Source organism: Aythya marila, assembly GCF_965140915.1.
Source record: "Aythya marila genome assembly, chromosome: 1".
Taxonomy (NCBI): domain Eukaryota; kingdom Metazoa; phylum Chordata; class Aves; order Anseriformes; family Anatidae; genus Aythya; species Aythya marila.
In genome coordinates this window covers 162,670,388-162,685,417 of record NC_139042.1, presented here as the reverse complement: position 1 = coordinate 162,685,417, position 15,030 = coordinate 162,670,388, and the positions used below count along the sequence as shown (strand labels likewise).

Here is a 15,030-nt window from a genome sequence, read left to right as displayed (position 1 = left end):
TACAGTTGCTGTTAGCATTCATGCATTCTGAAGTATACTCTACTCAAAGCAACAAGAGCCAGAAAAAGTAACTGTCTAGTGGGGATGGTAGGTACTCAGCTCTTTTAGGTCACTTCCCAGATTAAAAAAAAATAAAAAAAATAATCACAGCTCACAAAGCAGATTTCCAGGTATTTATTACTGCCTCAGTTACTGGGTGTACAGCCTATGCTCCCTACCACACATATTCTGCTGTTAAATAGTGACTACTTGAACAATTGAACATGATGAGAGCAGTTTGGAGACAGAGGAGAAAAAAATAAACAGATAACAAAAATGCAAATGAATACAACCCCAAGTCAAACACACACACAAAACACACACACTCACACAGAACTCCAACCCACTAACAGTACACTACAAGAAAAGTGAAAATATTACATTAAATTTAAAAGCCTACCTTAAGCATTTTTTCACTAAAAACAGCAGTAGTAGCGTAAGGCATGATGTAGTTCTGCAGGGATTTGGAAGACAGCACAAGTTTTTTTTCAGTCAGCTGTTTAGCCAGTTTCCTCAGAGCTCGTGCCCTCCTGTGGATCTGAGCCAAACACCAAAGACAGTGAATGAGGTTGCCCTTGAGTCACAGCTAGCACAAGAAAGCCCATACATGAAGGTGGCTCAATTTGAAGTAATGACAAACACAGTACGGTCATTTCCAAGAAGAGGACATGGCCTTTACATTTACGTCTGGGTCTTCACTAGCTTTTTGCTTCAATAAATATTCCAACTCAGTGAGATATTTCACTGTGAATTCACAGGCATAAGAATGTCATATTTTCAGGTATCAGACAAGAGAGGCAACTGATACAAAATGAGAAGGCCTGATAAGTTACAAGAAGAGAATTTAGATTCAACGTATAACTGCAAATGCACCAAATGCTCTGATTGCATTTCTGGAAGCAGAAGAAATGCTGTATTTTCATTTTACAACAAGAAAAAACAGGTACCCAAGCTTTGTGCAGCATTTATATTTCAAAGGCCTGGGAATAAAAAAATAACAACACAGAAAACAACACAGAAAACACTCTGCTCCCTGTAATGTCATCTTCAGGATTCTCAGAACACTACTGCTGTCTGTGTGCTGGATCACACACAGGTTGTAAGGTGGAGATGTCTACTCAAGGAGACAAACAAGCACTTAAAAGCACTTTTTAAAGCTAAAGTAGAAAGACGTACAAAACAGTGCAGCTAAATTATGTCACCAAGGTATTTATAGATAGAAATACTAAGGAATTGTGACTTTGATTCACAATCAATGTGACTTCAATGACCACATCTCTTTTTATTTTTTAATGACATCTAATGGTATGGGTTCAATTCTTTAAAGACACAGCATAGGTGATTACTCCACAGTAAAATGCATTTACTTTGGTAGGGAGAGGGAGGCATTAGGGAATTTGTGTTGCCTTTTACCTGCATATGTTTCATATTCTCAAAGAAGTCCATGTCAGGATCATGGCGATTGGTTAGCTGGACCAAGTCCCGGAATTCAGGATTTGATGGGAATGTTTGAATGAGGCAGGAAAGCAATGATGTATAGTCCTGCTGGATGTTCTGCAAAGAGCAAGCAGTGAAGGTTCAGCACTCCTTGGAAAGGCAGCTACACACTCCTCAGATCAGCTATGCTGTCACTTACGAAGTGTTTCGGGCCAACAGGTTCTATTCTTTGGTATCAGCAAACACAACTGTATTTTGGACTGCACATAAATTAGATCTCCCCTCCAAAGAATGAGCTACATCTGAGAAAAGCTAAACAGCAGCAAAGAAACATACAACGGAGTTCTGTAAGATTTTTGTAAGATTTCAAATGAAGGGTAATTTTCATTACAGTGGGCACCTGTATTTCTTTCTGTCTGTTGCTAGGATGAAGACTCATCTATAAAAAGTCTCATGTGCCCTGGTGTCCTAAAGACAGCTGGAGATGTTATCAGATAACAGTGCCTTACCTCAGTCTTACTCTTCAGCCCCCTTCTCACAGACTCCAGGAGAGTGTGCTGGATTAGCTCTTTGTAGTCATCTTCCGTATGGTCGATTTCTGCCAGGCGGTGGATAAAACTGGTCAAGCAAAGGCTTGCGTTGTCACTAAGAGCCATATCCCCTAGCTGAATAGATAAAGAAATAGTACAGCATGAGTCTGGGTATGACACCTTTTTCTCCTCTAAAGACTGAACTGTACCAAAGCCTGTAGTGATCCAACAATTCTATCAACCCAAAAACCTTCTCGCAGAAGTTCTACTTCCAAACTAAAGTCCACTTTTCCAAACAGAAAAAATCCTTTTAGACTCATCAGCAAGCCCACACAACCAGAACACATGGCAATAAAAAGAAAAACAGCTTGTCAAGACTGTAATACATGTACGCCTTTTGTATAGCACAAATTGATCAGACAATTCCAGGCCACCTGTTGATAGACAGGTGCACTGCACTTGGTTTAACCTTCTTGCTGCAGTGTATTTGCAGTTCGGGACAAATAGAGGAAAAGGCGAGTGGAAGAAACTTAAAAACAGGTGTTTGTGAGAAGACACGTGCTCTCTGAATGTTTTGCAGTGTCATATAAACAATCGATGGAGTGAATTTGGAAGTTAGGTTCAGTATGGAAACAGGATGCACAAAGCACATTTAGCCAACCTGGATAGTATAGAAGCAGTTGTGCATAACGGGGATCAGGAAGTTGATATCCACTGCTTGCATTTCTTTGATGTGGGCTGTGATTGACTGGAATGCTGACAGACGTACATCAAAGTTGATACCATCAAGATGCCGTTGATCAAAGGCATTCAGCTGAGAGAGAAATAAGTCATTCATGAAAAAGGCTAGAAACGTTACAACACAATGTTGAGGAAAAAAGTGAGCAAAAAAACAGAACGTACCTTAACAACATCAGTAATGTATTTCAATTCACTGTCCAAATCAGATAAAGTCTAAAAATGGGCATAAAAGAAAACAGTTTAACTGTTATAGTTTTTAGAAATTTGGAGGACTTGAGACTTTACTTTTTTTTTTTTTTAATCTCAAGTAGTTAAAGTGACAATATCAGTCCTGTTACAAGCTTAATAAGAGCCATTTTGCCATCACTGTCATTATTCTGTAAGTAGGAAATATGTGTGTCTTAGTTTCCTAAGTTTTTTAATATCTACATTGAGGGTTTGCTGGATTTTCCTACTGAAAAAAAAAAAAGTTATATAAGTCTCTTCAAAGAAGTATAAAACAGCCTGACTGCTAAAAATCTTTGAGAGAAGAATATGACTTAAAATCAGCTTCAGGCTGCTGAAAGCCAGTGTGCTTTATTTGGCTTCTCTTATACAACAGAACCCTGGAAATGCTCACACCAACACGGCTACAAGCCAAACGTTTTACAAGTGTTCTCACAGTTTGTTAGTGTGTACCATATGCAATTCTGTTAGTTCACTTCCACTTAACAGATGATAGAGACTGAAAAGGTTTTTAAGCTCATGTACAATAAGGATAAATCCTGGTACTTTTTTTTTTTTGTTCTTGCTCTGTTAAAACAAGGAAAAAATACACAGAAAGACACATAAAAATGCAATACCTGAAATACCAAGCACAACTTCTGTCGAGACAGTTTGTTCTGGATGACAGAAAAAAGCTTTGCCAGAGGTTTGAGAAAGCTTGCAGGGTTTGAGCAATGTCTCAGCAAGTTCTGCACTGTTTCCAGAATGTCAATCTCTGCATCCTGAAAGAGACAGAGATTTGTCAATAACTACCAAAACCTCATGAGATTATTTGGGATATTTCCTTGGGAAGTATTTCATGACAGAGGGTGAACTTAACCTCTTTGCTGTATTTTACTCGGATCACAGATACTGAATGAGAGCAAAAAATTAGGAGGACATATACAATGCAATCATCACATCTTAGAAGCACTTACAACCTTTCAATTAGACACAAGCACAGTTAGAGAGGAGTGCTATTGCAATTAAAAATTCTTTTTTGTCTTTTCTCAGATGACTCAAAGATCAGAAAAAATAACAGCTTTAAAAAGCAGTCTTTCTTTAATCTGTGAAATGAACATTAACAGTAACATTTAATTGTATGATCTCCCTGAATAGTAATTATATATAGTTTCCTAATGATTCACAAATTTAAAAAAAAATCTGTGAACAACTAAATGACCACCTGCAAAGCAGAAACTACTGCCTAGGAGCCCTTTCCACAACCCAAAAACCTCTCATTGAGTATCTGCACTATCATTTAATGAAAAACAAGACCTAAACCTTGATCCAAGGATCCAGGCAATGAGGCTGAAAAAATGAATACATTCATTCCTATTAGATGGGACTATATGTTTGAAAACAGGGTTTGGCAGAGAGGAAAACATGACCCCAGGCTACTAAGTCTACCACTATCCTCAGTGCTTGACTTAATTAACAGTTTGCAAAGGTTTAAACCATGAAGAGCTCTGCATGCCTGAAGAATTTAGGATTTTATAGAAGTTTCAGTTTTGAGATACACCTCTGTACTCATAGGTGGGATCCTTAACAGTCAAAGGAGATTGGAATGGAAAGAGGAGATATGGCAACAGATTAATAGTGCTGTACAATGTTTGCCTTTTATCCTGCAACAGACTAATGAAGCACTGCCCATTACACAGCACGCACTACATACATACACACTCATATTCTGTCCAGATGCTATGCCTTAGAATTTGGGGTGCATGAAGTACAAGTTAAAGAGAGCAATTATTTCAAAAGCTGCAAGGAATTAGGTGAATTGACTACAGCAGCAAGGGAAGTAAGCACTGTATAAACACTTCTACAAACCTTCCCCATAAAAAGGGGCAATGATCAGCCTGGGCATAGGCATTCCTGCCAAGCATCCAGTGACCTAAACACTTCAATGCATGATGACAGGGTGCTGAGTGGACTACAAACACATGAAGACTTGATTTCAGGCTAATCATGAGAAATAGCATGTAACCAATAAGCCTTAACCACACCTTAAACAAATCTACTTTAGTAAAGTAAAAATGCATTTTCAGTGTTGAGAGGGGGGTAGTCATTTATACTTACTTGTTCCATGTTACTCTGGTGAAGGAAAGGGAGGAGGAGGCTCACAAGCACTGAATTCTGACTCTTTTCTTGTATAAATTTGCTGATCCTGCATGATAAGACAATGTAATTTACTGTTTTCTGTTGGTCCAGTCACCAGTACAAAAAACTCAGTCAGCACTATTGTTGTGTATCATGGGGTTTTGTCAGCCCATCCATCTGCATCCAGGCTAATAGTCTTCTCTACAAAACTCATGATATCAGCCCTAGTATTCAGACTGCAGTCTCTTTACCTTTTCCTATACCAAGTACCTTTTCTTATATCAAGAGGTACTGGTTTTGAGTACCAGCAACAGGAACAGCTAGAATCAATTTCTAAAAACTGTTCCACTCAGTCATCAGCAGCTTTCAAGGTCAATGACAGATGCAGGTATTTATGCTGTAAACCTGAAGTTTCAGACAATGTTTCTAATTTGCAGCCTACTATAAAAAACCTCTTTCTTCTTCCCTCCTCAAGTGTTTTGAGCTCTAAAAAATCACTTACTTGGAAAGTATATTCAGCTCTTTGCTGACTTGAGCTCTGTACTTCTTCTTTTTCACTTTCTCCACATTTAACATCATTTTGCTGAAGTACTGAAGTATGGCAGGAACATGAGGCAGAACCAAACGGCAACCTAGGGTAAGGGTCTCTGTAAAGGGTACAACAGTTAGCAGTGCTCACCTCTGTGAGAAACAAAGTCGGGGGTGGTGGGTTGTCTCGGTACAGCTGGCAAAAGGACCGAGACTGTTAATTTAAAGACAGGCTCTGTGAAGCTCTGGGGAGAAGGGAGACCAGCACAAACATACACAGACACAGCCCACATATAGTCCAGCCTGGATCGGGAACAGCCACTGGGATTACTGCTGATAACCTGGACCGGGAAGCTGTGCACGGACCGAGGTAAGGGAAACTTTAACATATCTTGCCTTGGGTTGGGTTTGGGGAGACTCTGCTGTGAACGAGTGTGAGTGTGAATGAGATGCACTTTTAGTGCGGAGCGAATGCGAAGTCCTGATCCGCGAGGCTCGGTGGTCCTGCGACGGGACAAACAAAGTCCCCTTGGCTGGAGAGGGATGAAGCGAAAGAGAGAGGGGAGGAGTGAAAGAGAGCCTCAGGGGTTTGGGCCCTTAGGTGTACAGTACCCTGAGCACAGTGAAATAAGGTGCTCAGCAGTACACCCCACCTCTGTCCTAGTCCTAGGTGAAGGTGTGTGGTACCCTGTGGGTGGTGAAGTCCACAGCAGCATGTCAGGAAGAGCTGGGGATTAAGGGCTCCAAGAGTCAGCAGGGTGGGGTTGGAGACGCCGGGATTGTGCCTAAAGATAGCCCCTTGGAGAGAATGGTAAGGATTTGGAAAAACAACCCAAAAACTAGGGAAAAATATTTAAAAAGATAAATTAAAAAAATGGTTAAATATTGTGTAATTGTCTGGCCTAAAAATATAATAGAAGGAACTTCAGTATTTTGGTCGAAATAGGGGTTTGATGGAAATTCAGGCTTGAAATTTGTATGTAAACAATAAGGTTCCGTTTTCAGAGGAGGAATCAAATTATGCTCCATATAACCCTAATATTGCACCAGAGGCAGCGGCAGCTGCTCCAGGAGGGGAGACAGGGACTGCAGTCAGTCTGTGGAGCTTCATTTCCACTGCTCCTTCACGGTCACTCTCCCCCCTGCTCTGCTGTGGGGTGCCGACCTTCCTAGGCTGTTCCTAGATGGGCTAACTTCTTGGGAAACGATTTGATAATGAAAATATGATAATGACTCCGGATAATCCTTTAGGAAAGTCCTCTAGCATTTCACAGTTTTGCAAGGTAGTTTTTACCTTGGTTTGGGGTAAGTGAATTAGAAAAAGCTATTGTAAATACATTGAAGAACTAGATAATAAGTTTGATAAGTTTGCAAAAATAGTACTCTAGAATCAAATAGTATTAATAACCTTATAAGGAGGAGTGTGCACTGTAATTAATACTAGTTGCTGTATATATGTAGATCAAATGGGATGAATTTGACTGATTTCAAAAGTATTTGGGAGAAAAAAAAAAAAACACAAGATCCTACACGGAGTAACTCAAGATGACACTTCCTGAGGACTTACAAAAATTTGGGAGAAACTCATTTTGTGGTTACTTGAATAGTTACTTGAATAGCTCAAACAACAATTTGTTAGTATTGTAATAATAATGGCATTGTGTATCTGTCATCTCCTGTGACACCCAAAGAATATTGCACCTTAATGTTGGAAAAACTCAAGAGTGCGGTATGTGAAGAGGTGCAAAAACAATAGGAGTAAAAAAAAGGAGAGGGGGGAATTGTGAGAAACAAAGTTGTGTTTTTGCAGTAGAAAACTAGTTTTCTGTATTCCAAGGTAGTTGTGTAGTCATAATAAGGAGAAATGCTAAGTAGGTAAGTAGACAGTAGAAGGCCTCACTGTTCCAAAATAAGGTAGAAGCTTGAGAAAAACAGGATGAGCAGTGTGAGACCACTAAAACAAAGATCACAAGTTCTCAAAACATAAGAAAGGAGAAATTAAAGGGTTGAAAAAAAAAGAAAAATTGTACATATATGGTATAGAGGAGCGTTGAGTAGCTTGTGAACCTATAGCACTCAGCCAATGAGGAAACAGGGGAGGTGATCACGCGTCAGGTAATAGGGAATAAAAGGTTATGATTTGTTTACTAAAATGCACTCCTGATTGACAGGACACCCACCATTGCAATCGCAAATAAAATAGCTTCACGGAAGATCCTGTGTGAAAAAAATTATTTGAGATTTTTCTCACACCTCTGAGCTGCAAGCAGCAAAGCAAGCTCTGTGCAACATAAAGTATATTCAGCCCTACACAAACAACTGAGGAAATATAAAAAAGGACGTTTCATCAGTGGAAGAAAAATTGGTGGGAATTATGAATGTCCAGGGCTGCTGGGAACATGCACTGATACCTGCTGAGAACAAGTCTAATGTGTCTGAGCTAGGACCAGAGAAAGGACACGTAGAAAATAAAAGCTCTCCTCACAGATTTCAGTTACAGCACTAGAAGGTGCAGGCTCATCAAAAAGTACCAAGGAGGTTCCTCAAAAACACTAACTGCCTCCTAAAATGGCTGGACTCCTTATGGATGCAGTTTTCTCCATGCTCTGGACCCTGATGCTGAAATGTGAATCTCACCTGTCATCAGACAAGCAGAACTTCACACTTCTTGAGCATGTCAAGAGAAACTGGTACAGTGATTTTTCCATGGTCTCCTTCCCCGTATTCTCGCTCAGGGCAAAGACAACCTCATCATGATCTAACACCTCCTTCCAAAGCATCCAACAAGCCTCTTACAACTCTCATACGTGCGTACCTTCCATCACTTCTCCAGTGTCCGTGACAACACAGTCAGTCACATTTAAACTGGAAACCTGCTCCGTGGGTTCAAAATTGGGGCTGTTGAGAAGGCTATCAGCTATGTCCATCACAAGATTGGATGTTGCCTCAGACAAATTCTTGGCTGACAGCACAGCAAACACATTTGACAGTATGTCACACTCTGGACGATCTGGATGCTGCTTGGCCAGCAATGGGAAATATCTGAGAGAAAGGTTATAAAAAAAAGTTTTGCTGAAAATTAAAGTATCAAGTGTTACAATGATTTTGTACAAAGAGTCAAAGTCATATAAAACAGATAATGACTGTCTTTTACTTCAAACAGGGAAAAACCATAAACATCACAGAAACACAGCGTCATGAAGAATAGAAAGAATGCAGCTTGAGGTCATCAAGTCTCTTTTTGTGCTTCAAGATAGCATCAACTAAACTTATTTCTTTCTCCAGAGATGTTTGTTCAAGTCTCCTGTTAGAGTCTGCTCCTATCCCAATAATCCAATACATTTTTATTTTTTTAATGCAAGTTTGCGTTCAAGTTCTTCATCATTACAAATCACAGGTCTTAGAACAGATGCTGGATATTTCAGAAAAGGAAAAGCAGGAAATCAGTGGAAAATGTAAAAATCACTCAAGACAGCAGAGATGGAATTTCTCGCAGTGTCTGCTTCAAAAAAAACTCTCTTAAAATTTTCAGTCGCAGAATCTACCACAGATTCTGTGCTGAACTTGCCCACATTCTTTCACAAAACAGAAAGAAATAGGGAATCAAAAACCACAAATGAAATTATCTTGCAAAACTGCTCCTTCCTCTCCCCACACACACCCCTCCTCCCAAGACGTAAAAGTCATTGGTCAAGACACAGACATATTCTAAGTCACCTCTTCCTGATCTCTGAGCTGATTTTAGACTACAAATCTGTCTGGTTGTTCATATATAAGAAAAGCAGCCCACTAAAAATAGTGTAATTGGAATAAATTGCAAAGTTTCACAACTGCACCTGGACTGCTATCTAAAGAGTAGCAGCTCAGTGGGAAAAGATGTGTCAAAACACATCACAGTTATTCATAACTAGTTAAGAGTGGTGTTTGTTTGTTTTCTGTTTGTTTTTTTTTTACAATAATTTTGTATACTCAAGAAAGTGCTCATGCTTCTTTGTGAGGAGAACACTTACCTGGGATTCTTACTCCAGGTGTGAATGAGTTTGAGCAGAAAAGTTGGAGAATACTGACTCTCTGAAGCCAACCTGCAAACCTAGAAGAGAGAAAAATCAGACACAAATGCAACACAAGTTGGTAAAGCCTCTGCAGCAAATCCTGTGGTATGAACAGCAGCAAACTCCAGTTTCCAGCATGGCTGGCTTAAAACTCATCCTTTCCACGAGTTTCTGTACACATCAGTTCTACAGCCTTAAAGCACACAAATCAGACGATTCTTCTGCCAAAATCAAATCTTCATGGAGTTCACTGGCAGAAATTCCCTCTAGAGGGAGCTTCTGGATCATTCTGCAGTCCAAACTCCAGAAGCAGTGCTGTCTTTTTGACATCTATCATGAACACAGGAATTCTAACTATTTAACAACAATTCTACCTCCTGTTCAGATTTACTCAGCACTTCCAAACACAATGCTCCCTTAATTCTTTAAGTGCTTTGCTGACTCAAAACCTGAAACACATGATTGTACTGCCCTGGGACAGAAGTAAATCACCTGTGTGGCACCCTGGCCTTGTTACACTGGGATAGTAGACAGTAATAAAGGACTCCAAGAACAAACCAGGAGCATACAAGCCCCTGTTGCTCTGCGCAGTGAACACAGAGCTATATGCACTGCCTGACACGACCAGCACAATTTCATTACCAATACAGTCCATTATTTCTCCCTCTCCCAATAGTGCATTGTCCCAACCAAGACGTGATCTGAATTTCTCTGGTGAAGGCCACAGTCCTGTGCTCTGTCACTGTGCTCGTATGGGACTCCTGGCATGCAGGCAGAATGCACAACCCACTGACGGACCATGCTGTGGTCTTTCCTTTCCAGCAGCAGCAAAGGCTACCTACTTTCATGTAGGTAGACTGTAGGTATTTCATGTTATCTGAAATAACTTTCAGATAGAAAAGCAGCAAAGTGTACCTAGCAGTGACCTAGAAGTACTATTTTGCTTCTGTGAAGCATCCAGGGAAGAAGTTTGCTTCTTTGGTTAAAGAACAGATCCATCCATTTTATCCAGATGAATTTATTTGTACTTTAGCCTGACTTTACTATTCCAAGACTAATCAGACGTGAGCCACAAAGCTGGCTTTCCACACACACATCAGAATACCAGCAAATGAGAGCTGGAGTTCTCTGAATGGTACAGGTTACATACAATGGATTGGAAGAAGAAGAAACACGTTACCTGAGGCCATACCACTGCATGGAAAACTGCATCAATCTCCTCCACACTAAAGCTGTAGGTCTCATAATCAGAAAAAAAATCAACCACAAGCTTGAGTCCAAGACGTCTCAAATTCTTCAGAGGATTAATCAACCGAGGTTGGACCTGTGAAAACAAACGGAACAGTAAGACCTTTGCAGAACAACCACTAACCACTTGCTCTGAAATTAGATACAGCAATTCATTGGCCACAGATATAACCTTTATTTGAACAATCAAAATATTCTTCTGGTTTCTCCTGTAATTTTTGCACAGTAACAGTACACTTGTGCACTCACAGGTGACATGTATTGCTCTAAAAAGCGCTTGCTCCTGCAATGAGTCAGTTACAGAGAACTCCTTCAGCTAACAAAAATCCACGTTGATTACTTTGAATTAACATCTGCACATTTTTGGACACACTTCAGAAAGATATAAACCAGCTGCATTTCCAGCCCTGACATTTAAGTAATTCCACTTGCACAGTTAAGGACCTAAATCAGCTCTCAAAAGAGAAGTTGTACTTCTCACACTGAGATCTACTAGGAAGAAAAGAACTCAACAGACAGAGAGAAGGAAGAGGAAGAGAGAAGGTAAGAATATGAAACACTCCAACAGAGCAGGACAGACTACAGCATTTGGTTACAGGAGGATGCTTCATGTTCCATGTAGCACCCACATTCCTACACTTCCTTGGGGAAAATGTTTAAATTAGGAAATCAGCCATATAGCTAATTATGAAGTTATTCATGCACTGCTGCGTTCTCTTCTCCTTGGGGAGGAGAGTCTACTATGACTTGAGTGACCTAAATTACTTCCATGCTGTGCAATGCAGCTTACAGCATGAACACGAGACAACTCAAGACTCCTGTCTCAGAAACAACAGACCCATTTCAGAGCAAATAAAAGCCACTGTCTGAGACTGGAGCTACGTCATGAGATCTTCAGGGTCTCCATTATGTATCCACCACACATAATTAACAAACATCCCTCTTATTTTGCAAAGCAGCTCTGGTGTCAAAGCCTCACTGGAAGACATCAGGATTTTTGTATTTGATGTGAATATGGGTTTCTGAAGACACCACCTTCTACCATGCAATACACTGCTACACCACCTCTGCACCCAAAATCACACATGAAAAAACAAAGAGGAGATGGTGCATAAGGAACCAAAGATGCTCTTGCCTGGGACCTCCCATGCTGTGCTGAAGTATAGTAATGTAATGGCGTGGAAACAGCTTCCAAACAGCCAATGAGCTGCTCTGAAGGGCCAAACACCTACAGACACAGGTGCAGGAACCTGCACCTACTTCTACGCAGGAAGCACAAACCAGGCTGCTATTGCTAATGGTGACCAAGCAAAGCAATTTGGAGTCTCCCACAGTTCAACTGCCAGAAGAGCAGTCCTCTGAGACGAAGACTTTGAGAGGACAAAGAAACTCATTACTGAACACAGGTAGGAAATGTGAAATGAATAACTTCGCTTAAAACTGTCCAAGTAGGTGTTTAACTCTCCAGGCATTATCAGCCTGCAATAAATTACTCTCAAACCCCAAGAATGTCATCTAATCATTAGCCAAGACAAACAGATTTCTTACACTTTTCCTTGAGCTTTTAACATCTTATGGACTAATGAAGTGCTAAATTAAGTTCAGGCAAATGATAAACTGTCACAGCTCAAGTTACAAAATGGTGACAGGTTTACTGTAGTAACCCAGCCAAACTGTGTGTATCCCAGCAATGAATGAAGCAGTTCTTAAAATTCTTTTCCCATTTTAAAACATGTAGGCACATGCAATCCGTTGCTTAAGTGGCATGCTGCAGTCCTACAGAATTACCATTCCCTTCACACTGAAGACCATTTAAGGTTTCGTGCAACTTGCAGGCAGCTATGGGACCTTGGATGCTACCTGACTGCAAGAGCTTGCTTTGTTTGCTGGATTGTTTATGAGACAAGCTCTAACCTTGGATGCTCACAGACAGGTCCTGGCAAGAACACAGGTGCATGGTGACAAAACATTCATTACCTAATATCCCTTGTTCAGTCTATCCTCTCATAATTCCTTTCAACACTGCAGTGATGATGATGACTGTGCAGTTTGCTTGTTTCTCACCTACTATATGATCAGGCTCTGTGCAGGACCAGACCTGAGCATTCCTTGTCCTATTTGCATTGAAGCCTGGCAAAGACACGAGTTTTAGAAAGGCATAAAAGCCTGGCTCAATGTTGTAGCTTCCAAACAACTGGCAACAGAGTCCCCTACAATAGCATGGCCTCCACAAGATGCTGTACAGTGTTTTAAGAGCTAGCAGGCAACTCAAAGCCTCTGTATCCTCCTAACACAGTTAAGGTCTTGCTGGTGTGGGAATGAGCTCAGCGGTCTGTGTGCTGCTCTCCTGGGCACAGGGCAGCAATGAAACAACACGTCTCTTCTTTAGTTGCAGCCAATCTTTAACAGAATAGTTTCCTCACTTGATTCTTACTGCACGCACAGCCACTGCACACCAAGGGAAGAAACATTCCCAGAGCCCTGCAGGTACCTGGCTGAGACCCAAACTGTGACAGTGGATTGGCATGACTGCTCCTGATGCAGAGCTGGATGTGCTTCCATTGTGCTGAAAGCATGGCTGGCAGCCACGTTCTCCCTGCGCCCCATGATAGAAGACATTCTCTGTGGATAATCACTGTGATCATCCACAATGCTGAGCTCTCCTGGGATCTGGCAACACAACAAAGCAACTTGACTTTACAAGTTTTACTCTAAAATCCCCAGGCAAGAAACTTGAAATCTCTCCTCTCCCTGCTCCAATGGTCTATCCTTGCAGCCAAGAAACTACATCTTTAAGGCCATTTCAACCTTTGGCCTTAAGATTCTCTTGTGTCCTTACAACAAATCATTTACCTTTTCCTCATAACCATCCTTCCTTCCACAGGTAGCAACCTCCAAATCTCTTCACTAACTCAAACAAAAACACACTCCCCAAAGCGTGTTCTTAAAGATGTTAACTCTGCCTGCACTGTCTGAGCCCTCTATCACTTTCAGACAAATATCACTGGCCTCTATTTTGACTGACATCTAACTGATAAGCTTCACTGCATACAAGTGTTGAACTTTCTGAATCGATAAAGGTATGTGTGCAACTGCGGGCTAAGGGAAAGGAATTTCATTTACATGTTTGAATGCATATACATATGCATGCATATACTGTATACCATACCTTCTCTCTTTGCTGGAGGATGCAGGATATCACTGCTGTCATGCACAACATGATCTGTAGAATTTCAGGTAGGTACTGACTGATCAGATGTCCCATGTTTTTCAATACAACTTCGAGACCATTGAAGAGGCTATGCTGACGTCCAAGAGGCAGGACTTTAGCTAAATCCAGCTCTGACATGCTTTGAAGCACTGCAGTCTGGCAAGGCCCTGTGATACAAAAAGGGACAGCAACTTAGAGAAGCACCATAAAGAGACTGAAAATAATTTACAATAAAAAATGGTGTCACCTGGCCCTAAATTACAGTTCCTCAGATTCAGCTATTTAAATAAAGACAGCTCCAGATATCCATCCATCTCTCACTGCCTCAGTATCAGAGCACTTTATAACCTCTGTTTACTGCCATCACATCACTGCAGTCTAGTGCTCAGCAGCACGTTACATGAGAAGGACAGCACGGAGGCTGCCAAACAGCCAGGAGCTAGCCTACAATACCAGTAATTGCTCATTCCTGGCCTGCTACAGCTTACGTGCACAGCTGTGGCAAGTCAGTTTTTCTGAGCTGAGATCTGTAAAAGATAGCAACTGTGCTTCACAAGTAAAACCTCAGGGAAATCCCTGTCCTTATCAAAAGTTTACTTTCATCCTTCCAATGAAACCATTTGAGACAAACTGAAGCATGTAACAGTACTAAGTGTATTTATCCTCCTGTAGGTCAGAATGTACTATATGCTCACAATCTCCTGCCTGTACCTACCATTACTGAATTGCTTCACAGCTTCGAAGAGCAGATCCAAGAACATCCGTATCTCTTCTGGCAGGGAGCCAGCAAGAAATCGCAGAACAATTGACATGCGAGTGCCTGCTGAAGACTTGCCCTGCGTTTTGCTGCCCGTTTTGTTTCTCATCCTGCCATAGAGAATTCTTCAAGAGACAAAAAGAG

General features: G+C 40.9%; 1 protein-coding gene across 1 annotated transcript in view; it reads right to left on the bottom strand.

Moving 5' to 3' along the window:
• UTP20 (UTP20 small subunit processome component) overlaps positions 1-15,030 on the bottom strand; it is a 65,118-nt gene that overhangs the window by 20,348 nt on the left and 29,740 nt on the right. The window contains exons 26-38 of the mRNA XM_082770164.1: positions 14,845-15,011; positions 14,088-14,296; positions 10,851-10,994; positions 9,629-9,708; positions 8,434-8,660; positions 5,593-5,737; positions 5,070-5,157; positions 3,590-3,733; positions 2,910-2,960; positions 2,668-2,820; positions 1,986-2,141; positions 1,453-1,593; positions 440-577 (exon numbers count right to left, since the gene is read on the bottom strand). Of these exons, the coding sequence (XP_082626290.1) occupies positions 440-577; positions 1,453-1,593; positions 1,986-2,141; positions 2,668-2,820; positions 2,910-2,960; positions 3,590-3,733; positions 5,070-5,157; positions 5,593-5,737; positions 8,434-8,660; positions 9,629-9,708; positions 10,851-10,994; positions 14,088-14,296; positions 14,845-15,011 (1,843 nt within the window). The remainder of the gene's footprint in view (positions 1-439; positions 578-1,452; positions 1,594-1,985; positions 2,142-2,667; positions 2,821-2,909; positions 2,961-3,589; positions 3,734-5,069; positions 5,158-5,592; positions 5,738-8,433; positions 8,661-9,628; positions 9,709-10,850; positions 10,995-14,087; positions 14,297-14,844; positions 15,012-15,030) is intronic.